Below are 25,891 nucleotides of genomic sequence, written 5' to 3'. Positions count from 1 at the left end.
GGCCGCTACATTATGGGCCTGACTGAAGGCCCAAAATGAACTTGAATGGCTACTTAGTGTTCACAGGCAGAGAGAGGAAAGAAACAGTAGCCTGACAATTCGGAATTTCCAGTTACTGTATAAATAGGATTGGTTCTTCTCTACTCTCTTTGGATTGATGGAATAAGGCAACAACACATAGGCGATTTACCAAAGAATGGATACCTACCAGGAGGTCTTTCTATGGCAAATTGGCTCTTATTTAGGTACCGGATACGTAAAGAAAACTCTATGTAACCAGCCCGTTGGCGAGACACGAATCCGCCATCAATGTTCAGTGGTTTTATCCTCTTAATGATGTTTTATTACAGATAATGAAACATCATCATCTGTAATCAGTGTAGTAAATTGAAACTTTCTCCCCTCGGAAAGATGAGTATTTAGTTATTTATTCATCTTATTTACAGTAGAAAATGTCTATGACAATCGATTTCCTCCCCGCATTATAATCCATTATAATATCAGAATTATCGTTTCTTATTACAGGTATCCCTTACTTAATGCGGTTTTGCTTAATACGGGATTGGATTAACACGTAAAATTAATTGCGACAATCCCTTTTTATACTCGGCAGAAATTTTAATTAACGCGGCTATAACAGTTGTCTTTACTTAAATAGATATGTTTTTCTCGTCAAATACAATGTTAGTATATTTCAGACATGGGAAAATGCGGCTCCGAGTGCCGCATGCGTCTCTTGCTGAAAGTGTTAATTTCTGCTTTTTATTATTTTTTTTACGATTTTATTTCCACAATTTTGTGAAAATATGTTTATTAAAAAAATTCAATATTTGTTTTATATTATATAATAAAATCGCGATACAAAACTACCGTACAGAATAAAAAAGTACAAAACTGCAGCTCTCATGCATTTAGCAAAACCTACATTTCGACTCCCACTGAACTCATGCAGTTAGTATTGTTAGTATATTATCATGCAAAAAATTGTTAGTATATTACAGGGGTGTGAAAACCCCTGTAATATACTAACAATTTTTTCGTCACAATGCACTTAAGTTTAGTAGTTTTGTTCCTGTACATCATACTTTTCCTGTTAACAACGAAGCCATGCCAGTTATGTATCTAACTCCGTTCAGGAGAAAATTTTGAATTGAAATAACGTGACTTCAGGACCAAAGTGGAAGTTCGATTATAGTTAATCGGGGCCTCCTGCCACTAAGCTTTCCATATCTGGTCTTGATTTGCATCTATATCTGACACCGTTCTCAAGATTAAGGAAAGACAGACAACAGAAAGTGGGAATTTATAGATCTACAATTTTTTCAAATTGCAGCACAAAAAAATTTAAATTGACTTATTGCACAAAATTTTTTCGTATCAGATGTAAAAAATGGGTTATAAACACCAAAAAATTTAATAAAACAGGACAGCCTTTATCTGACAAAAAATGAGGCAAATTTTGGACGTTCTCATAAAGTTCCATAATATATAGATATATGAAACACGTGATGTCAGTGTCATGTATGTCCGAAGATTTTTTCAAAGTATTTCATTACACTCGGAATTTATTATTGCTCGAAGTCTTTCAACAATAATTTACTCTGGTTTGGAGGCACTTCCATCTAAACTTTAGATGGAAGTGCGTCCAAACCAGAGTAAATTATAAATATAAGTATATACATTTTTAAGATGTACAGTACCTACATAGTGTATGAGATGAAATTAATATAGGTTAACTTTGCCGGAATTTTCCATAAAGATACTGTACTTCCATGCATGCGATACCGTATTGCAAGTCCTTAAAGTTAATACACTTGCCGGTCCGGCTGGCTTTATATATTATATAAAAGCAAAATTATTTAATAATATTTCACAGGATGTTAAGAATACATATAGTTAATATTATTCTTATCGCTATAAAAAAAATTCTAAATTATTGGGAGTTTTACTTTCAATAAGAAGAAACATAACAACACATTTTCTTTAGATTTTAGAATTCACAATAACCATATAAAAAGCAATATATTTTTGTTTATTTGTTTATTATATACAGTCGTCCAACAGAAAAGTAAACCATTTTATTTACAAATCTTTTCAAAATAGACAGTTTGACCAGGCTCTAGACATTTGTCTCATTTGTCTATGCGATGGTCCGGACCTGGCCCCACGTTATCATCGAATAATATATAATTAATTTTGTACTTTCGCAATATGAAAATCCACAAATAACATTCTAAGAAAATTCACTTATTACACAGGTAAAGCACGAGAAATGAAGTTCGGAATGAATAAATTTAAAACTATACTTATAAACTATACCTTACTAAACCCTCTCCTCTCCCTTGTTAATCTAAAGTGAAAAATACACCGATAGTAATGAAGGCTAATAATCACATTTAACTCTGGCGCTCTTGGTGCTTACAGAGCGGAAGGGCCAAAAATAAATACAGTATACAGTATACATATTTTATTTTCGCTTGCATTGTAGGCCTATATACATATCGATATCTTCATATATTTAGCATATGTATAATATTACCGCAGTTCACGTTACGCTTCGTCAAGTTCCATGGCACAGTGGTTAAGATCTCTGCCTATGAATTAGAAGGTCACCTGTTCGAACTTGTTCGATGGAGAAATTAGTTTTTTGTGTAAAGGTTCGAAAACACACGTTAATTCGCTATCATTTACATATTTCGACAATGCCTTTGCGCTATAAATCCGCGAGCTCTCAGGTTAAGGGGAGTTGTTGTCTTGAACTGCAGGCTGCAGTGGTTGCATGCTCTATGGGTGAATAAACATTCCTTTGTGTTCATCAAAGACTTGTTATTGCGGTTCATCTTCATATGTTTTGCATATGTATAATATACTATTGTATGTACAGTATATTATAATTAAAAGCAGACTGATTTTTACGTTATTAGATACATTAATTGACAGAAAAGTTTATTATTTTGGTTTAATTATTTTTGATTATATTAAACCACAAAGTTAAAACGTCTGGCTGACCACAGTAATTCTATTATGGTATAGATTATCGTGATAAATATTAGTCAAGTGCAACAAAAGACGTCAAATGTCTTGATATACCTGTAAATATCAAACAACGTAACTCAACTTTAGTTAAGACATAAAGGAAATAGAGAGAGGGACCATTTAACAGAGTAGAATTATTCGTTTTTTTTAATCAAATTATCATGCATTGCTATATATAGATTTTAATCAATATTTAAATTGGAGTTATGTTTTAACATATTTACGAAATCTTTTTGATAGTCATTGAAAAGTTACATACAAACATGGAATGAATCGAACTATTTTTATAATCACGCAGTTATTGTCAGCTGCAAATAAATATCGTTACTTTTTTAGCTGAAATTGTATGTGAACAGAGAGTGGGCGAGATGTCCCTTAAGGCAGAATTACTATAATGTGTAACAGTTGTCTCTAGATAATTAATAATGAAGATTGTCAGAACGTTGCGGGAGGTAAGGGAACGAATGTGAAAGAAAAAGAGACAACGAATGATTTCTTTCAATAAATCCAAAAGAAAATATTTTAATCAATCTAAGCAGATGATATCGTTATTACGCTTTACGCCCAATTTAAGCAACTTACAAGCCTACATATTCTGATATTATTAACGTCATACAAAGCATCATAAACAATATACTAATAATGATGATGTAACGAAATACAGTATGTGATATGAATGTTTTACTGTTTAAGAACATATAGGCCTATAACAAGCATATGGCTGTAACGGACAACTTGGTATCAATAATATCAAAGAAATAACTGACAATAAACATCTACGTATAGCATAACGATGGATTATAAATTACAACAGAATGTTCACATTAAACACTTTCGATATGGCCAAAGTTATTGAAATAGCTAAGAAATTGTGTAATCATCTTAAAAAATACAACAAAACCAATCTATAAGGTCTGTGTACAACCGAACATTAGATTTAAAATAGTTATTCAGGGCTCCACCCACAATTACGAGATATAGAGTATAAATGTTATTGAATAATTTACGCTTCTATGTGTGTCTGCCTATTATCAACAAGAATATCAACAGATTGCATTACATTAAACTAGTCTTACTCATTTTCTTTTTCTTCCTCTGATTTTTCTGCCTTGCACGAAGAGAAAACATCAGCAGTTATTTTGAAACTATTTAATGATTGACCCTTGGTAACTCTATATCAAGAAAACAAGCAAGTCTAATTTATAAATAATAAATTACTTATTTTTGTTAATTTTTGTCATTAATGTATGATAATTTCGCTTGTTCAGATTTGAAAAAAATTTAACTTTCCGTATCAATTGAAGAATGTCGATTATAACTAACGTCAAAACAGAAAACAAATCTGCTTTATTTGATTTCATCTAAAACCAATTTTTCTCAACCAAGCCCAAAGTGTTTGAGAAAAAGTGTAGTTACTTTAATCACTATCAAGTTCGTTCCCCCAACTTCGTGTTTTTAATTTTTAGTTTTCGGCTGTTGTAAACAACAAAAGAAATAGGCCTTGCTTTCTGTAGAAATTTTCTGAAATTTTCAGGGAGGTTTGTGTATTAGAGACATTAATGCTATTCAATTTTGGTGATCAAAGGTCGACGGGGTGGCGAGATAATGGGGGTCGTGTGTATCTTCAGTAGTATTTGAATCAGTTAAGCTCTCACATTTGAGAATTAAACAAAGCAAGACTTAAAGTCTAGCTTAAACAATAAAAGTTCTTTCCATCAAAAACGTAAAACAAAAGATTTGAATTGCGAGGAGAATATCAAAGTTCGAAGGAATTTTAGATGCACGGGAATCGGGTTAAATCTCGAAAATGATCTCTCCCGCGATGAAAATTTATTTAGCATCAGTGGCGTGCCGTGACATTTGATAGTAGGGAAGCTGTGTTTCTGTAAGAAGCCGACTTCCAGGGGCAATCAGTTAATTGCGTGTCAGTGATGGTCAAGGGTCCATTCGTATCGTTAGTTCGATAAGCCAGTAAAAACAGTAGACTTCTCTAAATGTATTTTTAATATCGCAATTACATTCCGAATCGCTAGACACGATATAAGGGCTACAATTAAAAATAAAATAATAAAAACTTACTTGAAATAAAATGTGTAGTGGATGTACGGTACATACCTGGTACAAAATATTTGGCACTTGTGCAGTTTAGGGGGTACGGATGTTTGAAAGGTTTTCTTCTATAAAATTAATCGATTCTAGACTAATTCGACTCGAATATTTCCAAAACACGTATAATGTTTTGGGAATAACCCATATAAAATATGTTATAAACAAAAATTGTCGTAATACTTACCGAGTGTACTCAGTTCGAAGACGCCATTGCTTAAGTTTGTTTTCGTCGCGGAGCGACACATCGGCGTACGAAGCTGTCACGTGACATTTGTCGGTGCTATTCGGTCACGTGAGTACTCATCTCCGACGTGTTTCCTGATAACTACTGTATTCTTTTTGCGAATAATTCGCTGAAGTTTGGAGACATCATTAATAGAAATATTAAAACGTCATTCCATTTTAAATAGGGATTAAAATCAACATATAACGTATGACAATGCAATACTGTATACAACTAATAATTCTGCTCTGCTTTTAAATGGCTTAATCTCTTTCATGTCAAACAAAATTGAATTATATTTATTTACATCAAGACATTAGACGTCTTATGTTGCATCTGACTAATATTTATTATCATAATATATATCATAATAAAATTATTGTCGTTAGCGAGCGTTTTACCTTTGTTGCTTCATATAGTCAATAGTAATACTGTAGTAAGTAATTTCTAATTACAATAAAAATACTATAGTATATTATGATCTATCACGTGATGTCTCCAAAGTTCAGCAAAAAGAATAGTTATCAGGAAACACGTCGGAGATGAGTACTCACGTGACCGAATAGCACCGACAAATGTCACATGACAGCTTCGTACGCCGATGTGCCGCTCCGCGACGAAAACAAGCTTAAGCAATGGCGTCTTCGAACGAAGTACACTCGGTAAGTATTCCGACAATTTTTTGTTTATAACATATTTTATATAGGTTATTCCCAAAACATTATACGTGTTTTGAAAATATTCGAGTCAAATTAGTCTAGAATCGATTAATTTTATGGAAGAAAACCTTTCAAACAGCTGTACCCCCTAAACTGCACAAGTGCCAAATATTCTTCAATTATATTAATACTAGTATCCCGGGACGCCTCTAGTGGGCATTCTTTACAAATTCCCGTGAGGCACGGTTCCTTTGACTTTTTTGTTCCTATCAATATGCTCTACAGCTCTGTTAAAGTCCCAATCGCATCATACGGATCTAGATTTCTACCTATTAAACATTCTATAAATACTTTAAAATAGCTTAATTTGTTTATTTACCTTCGCTTGTAAACCTCGATTTTAAATGTATCCGCCATTTTTTCAACAAATTTCCCGTGAGTTAATGCGCGACGTTCAGTGAGTCACGGGATGTTGTAAACGTGCGGTGCAAGGTTAATCAAGGCATATAAAAAGGCAAGGCAAGATATATAATAATTATTTATACCATTCCGTGGTATAAATAATAAATTCATATCAATAATAAATTCCTATTATTGTTAATTTAAAATCATCGCTAGGGCGTCTCTAGTGCCCGTTTTTGGCATACCGTTACGCGGACGGACACGCGTTCAATGGGTTATATATATAGATACTTTTAAAGAAAATTATAATTAAATATAGCTTTGTAAAGAAACGTGCATAAAAATAACATAAAATCTTCTTTACTTTTTAAATCTTAAAACAATCCACTTATTCAAATAGCTCCCCACGAGTGACTAATGGATGAAATCAGAGACGGTCCAGGTAGGTGCATGCACGCGGGCTGCCAAATCCCCAGGGTGCCGATACTGGTCGATGTCAAATCAGTGATGCCAGATTGGGCTACAAGTAGCGGATTGGGCTACTTTTTAAGTNCACACCCTGCTCTATGTAAACAGAGAGGTCAGGACTCGTGCTGACGTCACTAACTTGCCATTCCAGGCTAACATTGTAGAATAGGGATCTGGCTATCCTTGTAGTATATAGTCCTTGAACCACGCTACTTTTTAACCTTCAGATCCGGCAACACTGTGTAAAATACGTTTTGTCGCACCACTAGTATAGCTCAAAGGACGCGACAGGGTTGTTGTACATTTTAAACGTTTCTCGCCATAGCTGTAAAAATCTAAATACAGTGAAAACTGCTTAGGCGACCACCTGCATTCGACGGGCACCTGTCAAAACGGGCAAAAATTTCTGGCACGGAATAGTTTATCCATAGAGTCTTCGTATAAGTTACCTGTATTAAACGACCACCTGTGTAACGCGACCGCGGGCATCGATTTTTGGTCCGAAACAACATAAAACACATGTAATAAGCGACCACTTTCGCGAATGTATCTGGTCTAAACTATTGTAAGAATCCATCTCAACAACGTTTCCACCTCCTCATATAATGAATTAGTCTAAACTCTCGTTCGAACCCATCCCGGGCACTTCTCCCACCCTTGAAATTAGGTGCAGGTGTTAATAAATTAGTCTAGCAACAAAGGAAATTCATTTCAGTTTGTTGGAAAATGTCCGAAATGCAAAGTGCTGTCGTTAGAAGATCGTATTAAAGTTATCACAACAGCAATTTAGCCGCGAATTTTAACTTTGGAAAAACAAAATTTATTTTACCTTAGACCTACAGTATTTTCCTTGGGGTGTAAAATATTGTACACGATACAATTAATTAATTAATTGGCTGATCTCTTTGTTTGATAAAATCTATTTTTATTTATTTACTTTGAAGCTCATATACAGTACACGTGTGATAAATAATTTCTGTATCAACCTACCTTATTTCCACGATATTTTTAGAAAAATAATATCCAAGTAATTTTCGCAGGCAAAATATTCAAAAAACAATAAACGCATTAATGCAAAAATCAGTTTTACTTCCTTTTTCGATTCCGCGATTGTAATGAAATCGTATAATGAGAAAAAATAATAAAATCGTTTTATTATTAATTAATAATTTTTCTTATTGTACTTAATTAATTAAGAAAATATTAAATATTAAAAAATACAGTATTTTTAAAGTTAAAATAAGATTAAACTAACGAAAACCAAAAGCAAAGTGATGGAGAGATAGGACGCGCTTGTATATTGATGACGTAATACACGTAACTGAGGAGCGAACGAAAAGAACCGAGTCGAATTAATTAAGTCGGAAAAAAGAAAGTGTGCATTATAATCGAGAAAATGCGAGTATTGTATTAATCTTTAAAATATTGGTGTTAAATCTGTCTTATAATATCATGACGACTCCTGTAAATCGGGTTATCCGATAAGAATAAAATACAATACCAATATAGCCCTATCGTTGAAAAAATTCGCTTATTTTTGCTCGACTCGAGTTTTGCTTAGTAGAAATGGCTAAAAAGTGCGCAAAATACGTTCGGAAATACGGTATTACAGCACCACCTGTATTGAACGACCACCTGTCTAAAAGACCACTTTTTGAAGGAACCGTGGGTGGTCGCCATAGACAGGTTTTACTGTATGTTAAACTTAATACATTGTCCGTCGTTTGTTTTCTAATTCGTTTTAGGACCAGGGTTCATGGAAATTTCCAAAATTTACAACTTTTCGGTCACTCTCGTTGAACTGGAAAAATTTCTTTCTTTATTACATCTAATGTTTCGAAGAAATCAGTCCCCACTGTACTCGGCTAGAGATTGGTTCGGTTAAGCTTTTGTTTAAGTAAAATTTCGGCTCTTTCATAAGAGTTTTGTTTATGTCCCCAATTCCTTAATCGCTTAATTATTTAACTAGTTCTTAAGTGGAAATAAGTCGAAACCGGTTACTTTGTACTTGAATATTTGTAGTTTTGGGAAAAAAGTGGAAAAACAAATTTTCATGAAAACGGATACATAAATCGTAAATTTAAGGAAAATAAATTCTAGAGCTTTTTCTGTACCTCGTGCATCTCTCTCATTCATTAATTATCTCGGATTTAGTTGTAAATGATGCTGTCAAAGTNACGGATATATAAATCGTAAATTTAAGGAAAATAAATTCTAGAGCTTTTTCTGTACCTCGTGCATCTCTCTCATTCATTAATTATCTCGGATTTAGTTGTAAATGATGCTGTCAAAGTAACAGTTAATTTTTTAACATTATACAAGAATTGTACACTTTTTTTCTACATCCCCTTAAAGATGGGATAAACGAAATTGTAATATTACCGGTTTAACATTGAAATCCGTGAATAATATAAAATCGGAGAGAGGAATAAAAATATCAAATATTTTAATGGATTTTTTTAAACTCCTGTCAACTATACAAAACTATCATAAAAACATACCAGTAAATTCTTATCGGTTGGGTTAAGTTATAAATCTACTCGCGATTCACGTAATCGGGCGAGGGCGGCCAAATATCTAGCAGGCAGGCGGCTAACAGCCCAGAACCGGTCCTGGATAGAATTGGATGCGGTATACGTGTAGCATCATCCAAGATCCTAGGCTTCCACTAGCTAAACCGGGCGAGGTTGCTGCTCATGCGCAAATCTGGCTTTTTGGATGCTGACAATATAGCGCTTCTATTCCGCCACTAATATTCGAATATACAATAGCAATCTTATTTTTTTTCACGTGTAGTATAGAAATTTGTAATAAGATACATAATGCGATTAAATAAAATATTAATTTTAACTATATGAAAATAATCGCACAATACGTATTTATTTTTTAGAAAATACAAGGGAAGTGGCGCATCCACCGCTTCCAATGACGGCACGCCACTGTTTAGCACACAACTACATCCTGTTACTGTTCAAAATAAAATCGGGTTATTTCACATTTGCTTTTAATCAATATGCTTTTCATATAGAAGAAAAAATAATTAGAAATCGAATTCTATGGAAATTCGAATTCTATGGCATTTCTTCTAGCAGACAATATTTCTTCTCTGTTCTAGGCATGTCTGATTTCTCGAAATTCTACGCGCGAATTAAGATGGCCGAGCTGTTAAGCTGACAGCCTACCGCTCCGGAAGATTCGGGATTCAATCCGGACGGAACGAAAAACCCTAGGAATTATTCGGAAACGATCCATTCCGGAAAACTAAATTCATTATGACATATTATTGTAAATTATTAATGTTTTAACTTTTTCAAACTCAGCATTTTTTTATTATGACATTTAAAATTTTCACAATTAATAAGGAACGTTAATACATCTTTCCTGTCGAATTACATGACGTAACAACATAGGAAGTAGCAGACGACGTTACCATTTGTTTGTGTATAGAATTTTAAAAGCGATTTCTTCGAAGCGCCCCTAGGAAAGAAAATAGAAACAAATATCAATGTTTTGGATACTCCTACAGTAGCGTACGCTCGTACGATTTACGGATATTTTTTTTCCCCGCTGGCCGTTATTTTTTAAAGGCACAAGTTTATAAGTGATATTTCGCAAATATGGCACAATTTCATAATTAAAATGACTACATTAGTACAAAGACAGCGTTCGCGTAGGCGATTAGCTGCTCTGAGTTTTCTCTCGAATATATCGCTAGACGGTACTCACAGGGATACTAAATTGGGACTTTTAAATCTTAATATTAAGAGTATACATTCGAAGGAAAACGAAAGTAAAGAATATGACTACACGAAAAAGAGTGTTAGACGACGAGAGGAAAAACTGGAAACGTCCAATTCTATGGAGATTCCTGTTCATCCAAGCAGCCCGAAATGTAGAGATAGGTGAGATAATTCATTTGATTTAATCTTTATGTTTTGCTAGATTTAAATTTAGTTTTAAAAACCTTAAAAATATGCATACAATTCCTTTGTTTTAATGCAAGCTTTAAACAGAATTGAATCATCACTTTTTTTTTTGGATGAGTGAACTTAATATTTCTATATCTAATATGTGATTTGCAGCACAGATTAATATTTAAACTGAATTTTTCAGTCATATACATAAATAAGTTCTATATGATTCAATTGAAAAATTCAGTTAATTCTAATGAAGATTTCATATACAACATAACTAATTATGGGCCAAAGAACTTTGGAAACATTAATTTATGTGCTAATGTTATAAATTTAAAATAAATGTAATTGTTATCTCGTAGCAATATGTTATTATATGTATCCATTTTAGTAAGATTTATCTGGGTAATAAATTTTATTTGTCTGTATTAAGATATATTTTTAAACAAAACTATTGTAAGACAATAAGAAGGCATAATTGATTGATTAAAAAATGAAAAAAGTAGTTTCTACAAATTTAAAATTAGGAATCATGACATTGTAACCACTGTATTATGTTTAGTCTATTTTTGTCTTTACATTCTAAATCTGCATTTTGCTCGTTGTAAATAAGTCTATGAAAATTTTGTGAATTTAAATTATATGCGAAAAAATCTTAGTAAAATCATGTATACGGTACTATATTTGAGAAATATTTAATGATGACGTTTTTAGAAGGCTGCAGTGAAATAATTTTAATTTTGAATTTGTTTGATTTAAAAAAGATACTAAGTTAGGTTGTATAAAACAATAGATTCTTTTAAAATTCATTATAATTTTATTACACACATCTAATCTGTAGCTTTTACAATGTTTTCTGATTATAATGCTAGTTATCGTGACAATGGATTAAACTTTTAGATTTAGAACAATTTTGATGTAAAATAATTTAAAACAAGGTTGTCCAATGTCCAAAGTCATTAGTGCCATATATTATTTTTAAAGAAATGATTATACTCTTAATTAAAAATCTTGAAAGTCAACTGTATTAAGATAGATTTTTTTTTCAGTTTTTTAAATATAGTATAAAATATTTCACTGTTTTTTTACCTTATTGACATTTATATATATGCATATGAGGGGGGCGTTTCCAACTCTCGGTGCTGCTGGTGAACTTTTCTACGCACTTCATTTGTGACAATAATTTTAAAATCAAATATTTGATTTAATCATCTTTTTTGACTTGATAAAGGAAAATTAATAGTTAAAAGCATAAATAATAATAAGGAAAGTTTAATATTATTGGCAATGCAACGTATATGCATATGCACCGATACATTTATAGATACAAATCATATAAATTTATAAAAGATTTATATTTATTCTAGAAAAATAAATATTTTTATGTAAATGTTTTTTATGTGAAAAGAAATAAAATTGGATTACATCCAAGGATTGTTAGTTAAGAAAACAATAATATATATTTTTTTTATATTGAGGAAAGTTTTTCATTTTAAAAATTCTAATTTAATATTTTTTTATTCTTTTAGTTTTACTTTTTTCAAATATTTCTCCATATAAAAAACTGTTGATATGATTTTAAATTACTATTGAAATAAGTTAAGAGAGAGAAATTGATGGAACAATGCCAATTATAAGTTAGAATAAACAACATTCACCTACATAAATGGAAATGATGTAAAACATTTATTTGGAAGAATAAAGAGTTATGTTAAAAAATATAATAAATAAAATATTTATTCTTAGATTTTGAATGTAAATTAATATAAATCAATGTCTTAATAATAATATCATGCAATTTTATAAGTTCAGTAATAATTTTTAAATTAAATTTATATTTTTGCTTCTTTTACATTATATTTTATTATTGTATTAGCTATAGCCATGGAAAATTATTATTTAGGTTTTCAGGCTAATTCACAGAATTTTTAAAAGGATTGGATTTTAAAAAAGAAACATTATTTTTTCATAATACAATTTATTAGTTTTTATAATATAGGTACTGTATATAATATAAACAACATTTATCTTAGTAGACTAAGGAGGAACTGGATGGATATAAAATGAAACTACTATGCTAATAAAACTGTATAATAGGCTCCTGCAGTTTTAGCCTTGCAATTGACAGTCTGGAAAAAAATACATAAGAGAAATTCTTAATTGTGCACTAAATCCATGCTATTTTTAAGATGCATGAAGTCTTGTAGCATCTCACTTAATCAAGCTCATTCTCATTCTGAGAAAGTGCTATTGTGACTAATCTCTTTGTTTTGCATTAAAAATGGATTCATGTCAATCTTTGTTTGGAGTTCTCACTGGTAACATGTTGTGTTTGTGATATCAATGTTTCTTTTTGTTTCTTGCATAGTAATGCTTAGTAGTAACCATGCATAGTAACCACGTTTGCTAATTATGCTAATTACTGTGCAAACATGGCTGCAAAATACAAGGGTAGTAATGGTAGTAGCTCTGATAAGTCAAACAAAAATCATAAGTGCCTATATTTATTTTTTCTGTGACTTTTTTCAGGGAATGCTGTTTAACATCATTTTCATCATTATGATTTACAATAAATTCTTTATGGCAACATTTAGAAAAATCTTTCCTGTTGTTAAATGATTTATGTATCCAATAATAAGTATTCTCCCATTAAAGTTTAAATTTGCACTTTCTTTTCAGCTTCTTATTAGTAGACTTGCTTAATACTTTAGCTAAGTTTTAGTACAGCACAAAACAACAACTTATTGATATAAGCACAACCCACACAAAGACATCTGTTACAACTATTGAAAAGTTGTCAGAACAGCAGAACCTTGGAGTAAATAGAACTGTATAAATATGCATTATGTCATCTCTTCAATCTCCAATCTTGTCATTCCAACCTAGACTTCGAGTAATGTTGCCATGCAGATTTATTATCATTGTAGCATACAAGCTTTGTATTATTTGTATCATTTTATTACTTGGCTGCTAGTTTTTGTTTGAGAGTGCTGATATAAACCTGTATATGCTTATTGTGTTGTTTGTACTGTTTGTGTGTTTTAATTTTCTTGAATATTTTCCTAATCTCTTTCATTGAGTTTGATATTACATTATTTCCAGTGTATTGTGTCAGCCTGTGTAGTTGTTGTCTAATGTTATGAATTTGTGTTTAAGTCTTCTTTGCCAAGCTTATGATTTGTCTGTGTTTTGACTATGTTGTTTGTGATGGTTTAAAAACATGGTATGTAACTATAGTGACTGTACCAGAATAGACTGATGTGTGGACCCAAAAATAACCGGATTTTTTGTATAAAAACTTTATTTATTAACTTTTTTACAAAATTCCTTCAGTCACCTTCAATCAAAGTACTCTCCATTAGATGCGATGCACTTGTCAAGTCTTTTTCCCCACTGTTTGAAGCATCTCTGTAACTCTTCAACCTTGATATCGTTCAGTGCCCTTAGTGAAGCTGTTTTTATTGCCTCCACATCATCAAAACGCGTTCCTTTTAGTTTTTCTTCATTCTCAGAAACCAAAAAAATTCGCACAGGGCTAGGTGAATACGGAGGTTGGAGAACGATAGGCCATCCTCGAGAGGTCAAATAGTGAGTCACTCGTAATGCCGTGTGTGTGGGGGGCGTTGTCGTGATGAAGGAACCAGTCACCTGATCGCCAAAGTTCTGGGTGTTTCCTTCGCACATCCTCTCGCAGACATCTTAACACTTTTTTGGCGGATTTTTTCAACGTTTTCATTATTTCGAGATGTTGAAGGATGCCCAGAACTTTGCAGGTGGAACAAAATAACAGTAAGAGGAACACAACACTATGCTCAAATGCAAACCTACAAACTGACGCAAAATATAGAAGCCGTTTACACAGCTGTTTCATGAAGGTCTCTACTAACCCCATGTAACGGGAGAACTCTCTACTATGTCTATGAATGGCAGCACGTTCTCAGTTTGGCTTTTTTGGGTCCCTCCTCATAAATATGAAATTGATTATGGTTAAATTTAATTTGATAATATATATGTATTTAGGTAGTGTAGAGTTCCCACTTGTTTTGATGTGAGTATTTTAAGTATTCATGGATCTTAAACCTATATATTTAATGAGTATTTCTTAGGGAATGTGTTAATTAATTCTGTGTCACTAGTTGGGCTACAATTTGAAAAAACTGTAAACCTATAAATTCCCACTGTTGTTTGTTTGTCTGTCTTTCCTTAACCTCGAGAACAGAGTTAGTTAGATGAAAGACGAGACTAGATATGGAAACCTTAGAGGCAGGATGCTATATATGAACTTACAATGCAAACCGGAAATTGTTATTTCAATTCAAAAATTTTTCCCTGAAAGGTGTTAGATAGATGACTGGCACAAGTCTTGGAAAAGTATGATTTACTGGGGCAAGCCACTACTAATCTGAGGTGGTGAGCATATATTTTAAATTAAATAAATTAAAAATATAATTAAAAATTTCAGTCTGGCATTGTGACGATGTCACAATAAATAATTGCTTGCTGTAAATTTGTTTTACTTAAGTTTTCATTGGTGCATATTGTGNGGTAAATAAATTTAAAATGAAATTAAAAATTTCAGTCTGGCATTGTGACGATGTCACAATAAATAATTGCTTGCTGTAAATTTGTTTTACTTAAGTTTTCATTGGTGCATATTGTGCTGTGTACATTTTTATGAATGATTGTTATTTATGTATAGTATATTGTTATTTATGTATACAATTAAACAGATACATCAATTGTTGTATTGATGTATCTGTTTAATTGTAATTTGTTAAATGCAATTTGTTTAATATGTTCAAGCATTGTTTATGCAATAAGGTTGTTGTGTATAATTGTTCTTTCCTGATTAACAATGAACAACCCTTTGTTCTGTAACAGTGAGATGTGGACCACCAGATGGCCAAGTGGTTATAGTGATTCTACTACTATTGCTTTACTTTCATCACTGTGTGTGATAAAAAATGAATGAGACGAGATCATAGCACAACTGAGTTTATTGTCTTCCTTGCGTATATGATACATGTCTTAATGACATGGCTAACAAAAGAACTAACCACCAACTGTCTCACTGGTGAGTTTGAACTTGTTCCAGGAAGTGATGACCTGGGTTTCATTGCTTCTTTTTCACAACGATTAAGATGTGAAGGGTGGTGTTCGCCACATGGTCAAGGTGACAGCCTACAGTTGTGGGAGACCTGGGATTGAATCCAGATGGGTCAAAAAGTCCCCAGGAATTTTTCAGGGGTTGTCTGACTGAATATGTCGGACCCTGTCCCTCATCACCCGGCTGCCCCATTGTGGGTTTGGCTGAATTCATAACGGACTTGCTAAAAGAGACCTCTTAGTTCCTATAGGGCAGAAAGAGTAAAAAAAAAAAGTGAGATGTGATTATTTCTCCGTGAAAATGTCATGTAGTGTCTGTATGCTGTCATGTCTGTTTCAAGTTTTGTAATGGTGTAGTAGGTACAGATGATGAATTCATTCATTTCTTGAGTCCATTTCATCTGTTGGTATGGTCAGTGGCTGGATTGCTGGTGAAGTAATTTGGTTAGGTCATGTTCAACATTGACAAAATATTTGAATGAAACTTTTTTTATCACTCATTGTTATAATGAGATTGACCTAGATTCTTTGATATAAGGATGGATTCGGCAGACATCCATAATCTGGGCTATAGTTCTGTGTAATATCTGGTGTAAATGTTTTATCTACTTCCTGCAATTCTCCTCTCACACTTCTGCACTTTTGCCACAGATTTTATTGAAAACTGTTCAATGCTTGTTAAATTTATCCAGCTGTTTGTGTTGAATCTAGTATGTCCCAATTATTGTCTGAATTGTTCAGCTTTTCCTTTGAGAAATTTCCCATTGACAGGATAAACCATTTTAGCATATACTTTTCATCATTTGAAATTCTGTTATTTATTAAAACTCCAAAATCCTCTCCTTGTTTTTCAGATATATAGTAAGACTACTCAATGGAATGTCAAATTATTTTGCAATTTTTGATATTTTATTTTTGTTTTCCTCCATAGTCTTTATGACAGATACTCTTTCTGTTATCATTAAAATCTTTATGTTTTTGTTAGCCATTTCTTTTTTACTTTGGAATGAAAGTGATCAATACACTGATTAACTGGTCACTATTTGCAATGAAGTGTGTTCAAACTGTATAGTGAAATTTATACAAATGTTTAATTCCAAATAAGGAGATACAAATTCGTAAATTTGATTGGCCAGTAACTCAATAAGTTGTCAAATCACAGAGGTGTTCAAAACATTTTGATATTGCTACATTTTTAAATTTAAAAAATCTGAAAATTGAAAAAAGTGATTTTAATGCACTAAGAATCATTGGTCAATTTGCTTTAATTGGTCAATTTAAGAATAAGATTGTTACTTTACTTTAGGCATAAAATGTTAAAATTTTGAATTTTATATTATGCAGAAGCATAATTCTGTACAATACCAATCTTCAACTTTGTGATATCATCATCCATTCTCTTGAAAATGCAGAAGGAAGCACACAAAATTAGACATGAAATAGTCTTTGGATCTTAAATTTCAAGTGAACAAAATGTGGTCTTAAAATTACTACAACTTGTAGAAAAACAGAATGCATTGACTCAATGCAAACTTAAATTGGAACAAAAATAAAATTTGAGTTAAGGAAGTTTGACTTATTGAGTTTGCTGTGTTGTAGAATAAAATTTTCATGTTTTAAAATTTTTATTTTTGCAGAAGACATAGTTTTATGTGTGAAACTAGAACTAAAATTACCACAGTATCACAGAGACGAAAGAGTCTTCTTCGACAAAGATCTACTCAAGAGTCTCTTCCTTCTTACAATAGCATGGAAAGTATAGGTCAGTTGTTTTCTATAAAATATTTATTTATTTGTTTTCAAAGAAAATTATATATTATATGCTTTACACATCAGTGATTCCCAAACTTTTTCAAGCCACTGCCCCCCTTGGTTCTATAAACATATATCCAATATCCCTAACCCATTTTTCTTTGTATGAGAAAGGCTTAGAAATATTCTTAGAAAAATCTTTCTATGAACCTCAAACTTTGTGTCCTTACCATACATTGTTCTCCACATATGCAAACCATTAAATGCAATATTTCATCTTATCCATTTTAACAGAGGAAAGGAAAAAGTTGCTAGTGACTCTTTGCCTATGATCACCATTTCATATTTTGCCTCCAATACCTCTGCTGCTCACTTGCTTTATTTCACCCCTCTAGATTTACTCACTGCCCACAGGGGGCAGTAGCACCAACTTTGGGAACCACTGCCTTACATGAAAATATTGCAAAAAATAATATTTTTGCATATTTTATAACTTATTGATTATGAAATATAGATTATAACAAAACTTCAATTTAGCAGACATCTATACTTGAGTGATAAAATGTCCAGTCTTAGCTTAGTAATAAGACTAATGATGTATATTAACTTTCATAAAGTAGACACTTCTTTCTATAGACAACAAACAAAAGTATTCTATTCTTTCTATTTTTCAAACTCTATTAAGCAGACAATGTAATCAATTACATGTTTTTTGTGAATTTCATTTTTTAACTGTCATGTTTATCTTTGGTGCCATAATTTTTAGGGTTTGGTACCATACTTTTGTAGGATTTGACAACTTTAAGGAAATAATTTTGTCTTTAAAGTTGATTTTTATAGTTCCATTTTTAGATAATGTTTTTAAACTCAGTGTCAAAGATGAGTAGCTTAATACTGGAATTTTTCCCTTACATAATGGAAGATGGGAATTAAGAAATTCTGAGTATTTTGAAGAACAAAAGAAGCAAAGTAACCAAATGAATTATGTCTCAGGAAATTTGGCAAACATCACATATGGGAGATTTGGCTAGGATAATCAATAACAGTGCCATTCTGGTATGCAGGAGTGTGATTTGAAGTCCTATTCCAGGCCAAATCTTTTCTAATGGATTTTTCTAAATTATTTAATGATTAACTTTTAATTGTTAATTTTAATACAAGATGGCATTTAATCTTCTAGTATCAAGTTATGTTAATTAATTATTGTATAAAAATAACACTATAATTTTGGGAATTCCTGAATATTTATTCCTGAATTTTAATCTTATTACATACTTGTTCATGAAACAGATAAATATTGATTATTTGAAAAACCACTGATTTTTGTAAAATATACGGCAATTATTTAGCAAATACATGTCTTGAGCAGATGCCTGTCTTCAGTGGACAGTTTTTCCAGTTTCAAGAGTGTCTACTATTTTTAATCACCAAAACTATTCTATTTTTTATATATTCTGTTTCTAATTATTACTTACAAATTACACTAAATGTTTTTCTAGAATCAACTTTTGTGACAAGCTTAAAATTAATTTTCTTATTTTCTGTAACCAGCTTTAAAAATTATCTTTCACCATATATGATATAAACTTTAAAAACTTAAATATTTCATAAAATTTGAAAAATAATTAAATTTTAAATTTACATGAAATGTTTAAATTTTTAAAGTTTATATATATATTATTAAAAATAGCATAAATTAATTTATAAAATAAAAAATTTAATATCTTTCAGTGTGTCTACCACATAACAGGAAACCATCTACTTCATTATCAGAATCATCTTGTCCTGGTGTTTTGGAAATTCATTATATTACTACTCCAAGCGAACAGCCAATACATGATGAGAGGTAATGTGACTGAGATGTAAATTTAGAATCAAATTGAGAAATGTTTGTTTATGTGCTTCTATAGTCATCAAAAATTTATTCATACATTCAATGAAAATATGTTTACAATATTCACAATAAGAAATTGTACATTTATTTTCAAAAAACTGAAATAAAACAAGTAAATCGATGTCTTTCACATATTTTAAAATAACAATGGTTAAAAAAATTATTTCCACAGAAAGCAAAATAAGCTAGTACAATGATTGAATACATATTAATGTTAATTAAAATTGATGAGCAATTATTTATTGTGTGACATCATCACAATGCAGGACTGCAATTTTTAATTATCTTTTAATTTAAAAAAAGTCATGTGACTTTCAGCCCAGAATGGAATTTTGTATATAGTTAATCAGGATTTTGATCTCTAAGTTTTCCATATCATGTTTAAATTTTTATCTAACTCTGTTCTTGAGATTATTGAAGGACATACAGACAGACAACAAACAGATGACAGTGATAATGTATAGGTCTACAATTTGAAAATTGCTGCCCAATAAAGTTGAAGGATATTTTTTATTTGATGACCTTAAAATTCAGCATTAAAAGTATCAATACAAAAAGCTTCTATTTTGTTGACACATAGTTGGTGTGGTTATGTAAAGATATTTATTCTAAACATCTTTACATAACCATTCTTTTATTTAGTATTAGAATAATCAATAATGAATTATCAATACAAATACAGGGTATCTGAAAATTGGCATTAAATTTTTTGTTATATTGGGAATAGACAACATATATACAACAAAAATATACACAGCATAAGTTACAAAAGTATATATCACAAGTTTAATTCCTATTAATGCAATTCAGTGTGTGCATCATTTACAGTATGACAGACATTAAAGGCTACTTCACCTCAAATCCATGCTTGGGTAAGCAAATCAATGGGAATTGCTTCTATGGTTGCATATATGTTCTATGTTATTCTCTCAGTAAGTGATGAAGGGATTAGATTCTTTTCATGATATATTAAGTCTTCAATATGGCCAAAAAGAAGAAATTCATTGGCATCAAATCAGGACTTTGCAGTGGCAAGCAATGGAACCTCCTCTGCATATCCATTTTCTTGAAAATTGGTTGTTGAGTACATTCCACACAATCTTATTATAGTGGAGTAGGGCTCCATCCTGTTGGAAAATTAGGCCCTTCACGTTCTCAGTCTCTGTAAACACAAAGTTAGCATATCCTGTTCCAAAGTTCTCCAGCATATCTAGGTATGAAATATTTGAATTTGCTGGAGAACTTAGTGTTTCCACAGGTTGAGAATGATGTAATCATTGCCTCATGAAAAAAATGGTCCACAATTTGATCATGCATGATACTGTATTTGACATTGACTTTTAGACTGTTACAGATGAATTGCACTAGTTCACATGGATTTGCTGAGCCCCACACTTGACAATTATGACAATTTCCTACTCCATGGATAAGAAAAATTTCCTCACCAGAAAACAAAATGTTCTTGAGGTAGCTGTAATTTTCATTAATGAGATCTAACAAGGTGGTAACAAACTCAAATCTTTGTAAAAAATAAATTTTTAATTGTGTTGGGATTATCACCTGTGGACATTTTAGACTGTTTTATATTTGTGCAGAGTAGTAGCCTACAAAGAAAGGTCATCTCTGCAGTGAAGAATACTGTAGTTATTCCTGGTGATTGGACATGGTGAGCAATGAAGATATGTTTAGTATTTGTAATGTAGTTTTTACTGTATTAAATTCAAATCTTTGTAGTTTATCAAATTAAAACTTGATATTGCCACTTCACAAAACTACTAAAAACACTATTGTATGACAATCCTTACCAAAAATACTTAGGTTTGAAACCCTGGAGTTATTTTCAGACATCCTATATCTAATATCCTGAAAATAACAGATTTTATAGATCACTAAAAAAAAAAAAATACAAAAAATTAGAAAGATACAAAATTTGGAATAAGCAAGAAAAGAAAAACAATTACTTATTAGGACAGAAATATTTTAAAGTAATTCAAATTGATAATTTAGAAATTGCAACATTAATAAATAATGCAATTGCTTATTTGTTTGAACGTAATGAAATTGTCTCAGATTCACAAACTACTTCTAACACAATATGGAGTAAAGCATATCAGAGAAATTTACAAGTGGGTGGAATAAGTCATAAAGAGCAGAATAGTATGATTAGGGTATAATTGAAGTAAGAAATGTTAGCAATTTATATTACTATAGTGTAAGCAAAGGATTAAGGTGTTCTGCATTTAAGACACTAGTTATGAGTGATAATGATAACTGATAGAATAAAAAGACAGCTTAAAAATGTCTGTTCCCAATGATAATAACTTTATAAAGAATGTAATTATATTAACTTTGAAGAAGAAAATACTACTATGTAAGGAAACCAACATTTTCTTAAAGAAATGTCTGATAACAATAACTGAATTCTGTTTACAATAAGTGACATTTTAGAAGTGTATGTTATTTATATGTTTTGGGATATGCTAATTTTGATAATACTAAATTGCTGATAACAATATCTGTGATTACAATAAGTAGAGTCTACTGTTTATATGTATTGTTTTGTTCTTTTTTTTCAATGAAAAGAATAAGAATAAAATAATACATATAAACAAATGCCTTACAGATATTGATATAGTTTTTATATTCTGAAGTTTTTTTTCTACATTTCTAGCATTTGAATGTAACAAAAAATAAACGTGCAATTTGTTTTTTCTGATTCTAGTGAATAATTATGTTTCATGAATGGTTTTAATAGCTATATTTAATAACTAGAAAAATTCTATTTATTACATTATATTCTAAGTGTATTTTGAAAACAATTAGATGTTTTTGTATTCCTTGTTATAAAATATTTTAAACTGAAAACTATGACATTCTATCATTGTAATTAAAATATCCCATTTCAACATTATCTATAGAAATATTTAGCAGTTCAAATGCAACCAAATCTGGTATGGTAATATTTCAGGACATGCAAAAGACATTTCTATAAAACTCACCACTATGGTACTTTTGGCATAAAAATGCATTTTCTGTGCTATAAGCATGTGTTGCAGTCAAATTCTGGGTATAAAAGTGGCCACCACTTTTAAATTTCTTTCTTATGGTCTATAATAGCTATCTCCTTACTAGAATCCACATTTTTTGTGAAGCTCTTTTATGAAAATAAAGGTAACTTTGCAGCTGCACCTTGGAAATTTTACCATTGTAAGAGTGTACACCAAGGGTCATGGACCCTAGTCCCTAGTCTCAAGAGAACTTGAAATTTTCAGAAGAATGATCACTTGATTTGAGGAAGTTGGATGTCTGGGAGTTCAATATGGTTGAAGGTACAAACCTATCATTTCACTTTATTGAAGATATTACCACAGTTGTGCCTACTGCACTGAAGCCAATAGTGTTTCAGGCTTTAGTAATGCACACGCAATGTTACAACAGTTGTGTGTATTCTTAATTAAGACACAGTGTAGAAGGTATTGAAAAGATTATGCATTGTTATCAGTATAAGATCAGCTACAATGAGCAGTTGCTACTAACAGGAAAACCCAATTGACTTTGCATTGTCTTTCCTTTTCAGAATGGAAATGGATGTGTTATGGCCATTGGAGATTTTGTGGAGCAAAAAGACACATTTTTACATCAGTGGAACAGTGAATACCTTAAAGCCCTTTCGTATAATTTGATTTGAAACGATGACTGTGGTTTGGTCATGGTGCCATATCTAAGCAATGTAGCCAACCATGTCTGCTTATGGGAACAATATATGATATTTTCTGTATTTTCAATTAGTTTGGTTTTTACACTTAGTTGGAGCAGTGGTTCATGATGGAGAGATAATGCCCCATCTATATATATTTATTACATAAATGAAAATTAATCAAATTGTGGCGGTACGCCATGTTTTTGTAAATAGGGGTAGATATAAATTTTATTTCTCCTAAATTCCTTTGTCTTTAACGTGTTTCTAGAACTTTCTAACCTATTCCTTTTCTGTGGGTGGGGGACGACCTTTGTCCAAGGACAAAGGGGAGAAGACAAAGGGGACATTAAGAAGCCCTGAGGCCATCAGGAGAACGAACAAGACACTTTCGGGTCAGCGTCCGAGGTGTACAGACGTAGGAAACAGCAAGCAAAGGGTTTGTCACCTAGTGGGACAAACGGAGAAGGCTTGGAAGTCGTCTGCGAACGGACGAAAATTAGAAAGACACCCAGATTAAGACCTCAAGAAAAAACGCTCCCGAATTCTCAAGAGACGGAATCAAGAGGAAGGAAATTGAGTTAATTCAAGTACCGATATAGAGAAGATCGGAGACTCCCAAGTTTACCCGGGTACCCCCACAAAATCTGTCCTTTATACTTGTCCCTTCCCTTCGTATCTCTTAATTTCTTCACCCTTCTTCCTTAGCATATAAGCTAGATTAAGGTAGATTTAAGTAGTTGTAGTATCTTAAACCATAATCTTTTTATTGTCGCGAGCACGTGTTCTATTTGTGAAAATATAGAATTTTGTCGGACGGATTCGAACTTGTGCACGTACTATAGTTTGGGATCAAGTGTGTTTAGTGTAAACGAGCCAGGTGTACGAAGGACTAAGTAGCTGCAGTTGAATAAATATCCTGTTTAATTTTATGGTTACTTCTTTGTCATCCTTTTTTTGTCCTCCACACCACTACAAAATAACTATATTTCACTGGATACATCCAGTAAATATAAAAATAAATTTAGTGGTAGCATTTTCTACTTTATTTAATAAGATAAGGCAAGACAATTCTAGATTTTTTAATTACTTTTATATGTCTGTATCAACATTGATGAATTATTGAGCTGTTTGTAAAATACCTTCTTCACTTCAGTCATGAGAAACCTGCAGCCCGTGAGATCCTAATATGTGGTCTCCAGGATTTTGGCAACATTTTCTAAATTTAATCATTTTGTTGATTAAGATTAAAATTTAATCAACAAATATATTTATTATTTTTTATATATATAATTATTATTATGACAATGATTGACATTTTTTTTCAAATAAAAATCATTAAGTAAAAAGTATTTTTACTAATAAATTTTAGCTATTCAAATAATAATTTGTTTTGAAAAATTAGTTAGTTTGCAGCATTTTATAATTTCTTAATGTACGAAACAATACAATAATTAGACTTTATCAATAATATATATTGTTTTAAAATTTCAGAGTAGTATTGGTGTCTTCCAGAAAAGCTCCAATGGTGATTTTTTCTTCATTATCATCTTATACTCGTAGAAATTCCCAAAATTTAACCAAGTAAATAAATTTTCCTTTTAGATTATGTTTAATTATTATGATATATTATGGTATTTATTGACTGTTGAACACAATCTTGTGTTCAACAGTCAATAAATACTAAAACATGGTTTCAGAAAACAAAAGAATTATATTATGGTATATAAGATATAATTTTTGTTAAAAAAGGCTTAAAAAAATTGTCTTTCATCTTATATGTGAAGTTGTGATTTCACATAAGCTAATGAATTTCCCAAAGGGCCTTCAGTAGGCTACAGATAACTCCTGTGTTGCCATCTCTTAAATAAAAATGTTATTGTTTAATTAAACATATTATTATTATCATCATAGGTAAGCAGCTTTTGCATGTATTTATATAGAATATTTTAATGATAAATTTTAATTGTAAATGACTTATTTTAAACTTCTCTTTTTCCTTGATAAGTAAATGTGCATTCTAGTTTTACTTTGTTTTTTAAAACCAGAATATGGAAAAATATTTGGGTCAAGTGATAGACACATAAGATGACTTATATACTCTAAATATTCTATAGTGAAATGAGGGTGCATCTTAGATGCCTTAAAGTATTTTTGGAAATCATGATTTCTTAAATTGATATTTTTCTTCTGATTATTTACAGTTTAGATATGAAATAGTGTTGAATGTAATGGTCAGATATTATTGTAATCAATTGAACATCTTTAACTTCTTAACTTATTATAGAATGCCATAACAAAAAAATTTAATTAGCCACTTGGCTATCTGGTTGTCATTGATTCTTGATTAAAAATTCTTAGATGTTTTTATTAAAGACTTTGTGAAAATTAAAGTATATGCTTTCTTGTGAGTTTTTAGTAGAAATTTATTTCTTAAAAATATTATTTGTTTTAAATATAAAACAGATTTTCACTGTGTTTCTAGATCTTTTAAAATATAATTTATTTATTATTTTGATAATGAATAGTTTTAAACATTTTTATAACATTATATATATATATATATATTAGTTTTATGTATGTTATAAAAATGTTTTTATTTGAGTCATTTAAAGCAGATAAATTATTTTT

The 25,891-nt window shown here is 31.1% G+C and overlaps 1 protein-coding gene across 1 annotated transcript; it reads left to right on the top strand.

Moving 5' to 3' along the window:
* Nucleotides 1–10,324: 10,324 nt before the first annotated feature.
* Nucleotides 10,325–24,848, top strand: LOC111636856. Its single transcript, XM_023382246.1, has 4 exons — nucleotides 10,325–10,799; nucleotides 17,555–17,679; nucleotides 19,401–19,515; nucleotides 24,755–24,848. Exons 1-4 carry the CDS (start codon nucleotides 10,537–10,539, stop codon nucleotides 24,846–24,848), a joined length of 597 nt encoding a protein of 198 aa, XP_023238014.1. The 5' UTR covers nucleotides 10,325–10,536.
* The last annotated feature ends 1,043 nt before the right edge of the window (nucleotides 24,849–25,891 follow it).

The sequence above is a fragment of the Centruroides sculpturatus genome, unplaced genomic scaffold (assembly GCF_000671375.1).
Source record: "Centruroides sculpturatus isolate CEXI.00-Female unplaced genomic scaffold, Cexi_2.0 scaffold1101, whole genome shotgun sequence".
In the NCBI taxonomy this organism is placed as follows: domain Eukaryota; kingdom Metazoa; phylum Arthropoda; class Arachnida; order Scorpiones; family Buthidae; genus Centruroides; species Centruroides sculpturatus.
This window is presented reverse-complemented; position numbering and strand designations above follow the sequence as displayed.

Bases quoted from the DNA above. Each gene is read 5' to 3' on its own strand.
- LOC111636856 (XM_023382246.1), top strand. From the start codon at position 10,537: ATGACTACATTAGTACAAAGACAGCGTTCGCGTAGGCGATTAGCTGCT. The intron at 10,800-17,554 runs GTGAGATAATTC...TTATTTTTGCAG, and splicing joins AGCCCGAAATGTAGAGATAG to AAGACATAGTTTTATGTGTG. The intron at 17,680-19,400 runs GTCAGTTGTTTT...AATATCTTTCAG, and splicing joins CAATAGCATGGAAAGTATAG to TGTGTCTACCACATAACAGG.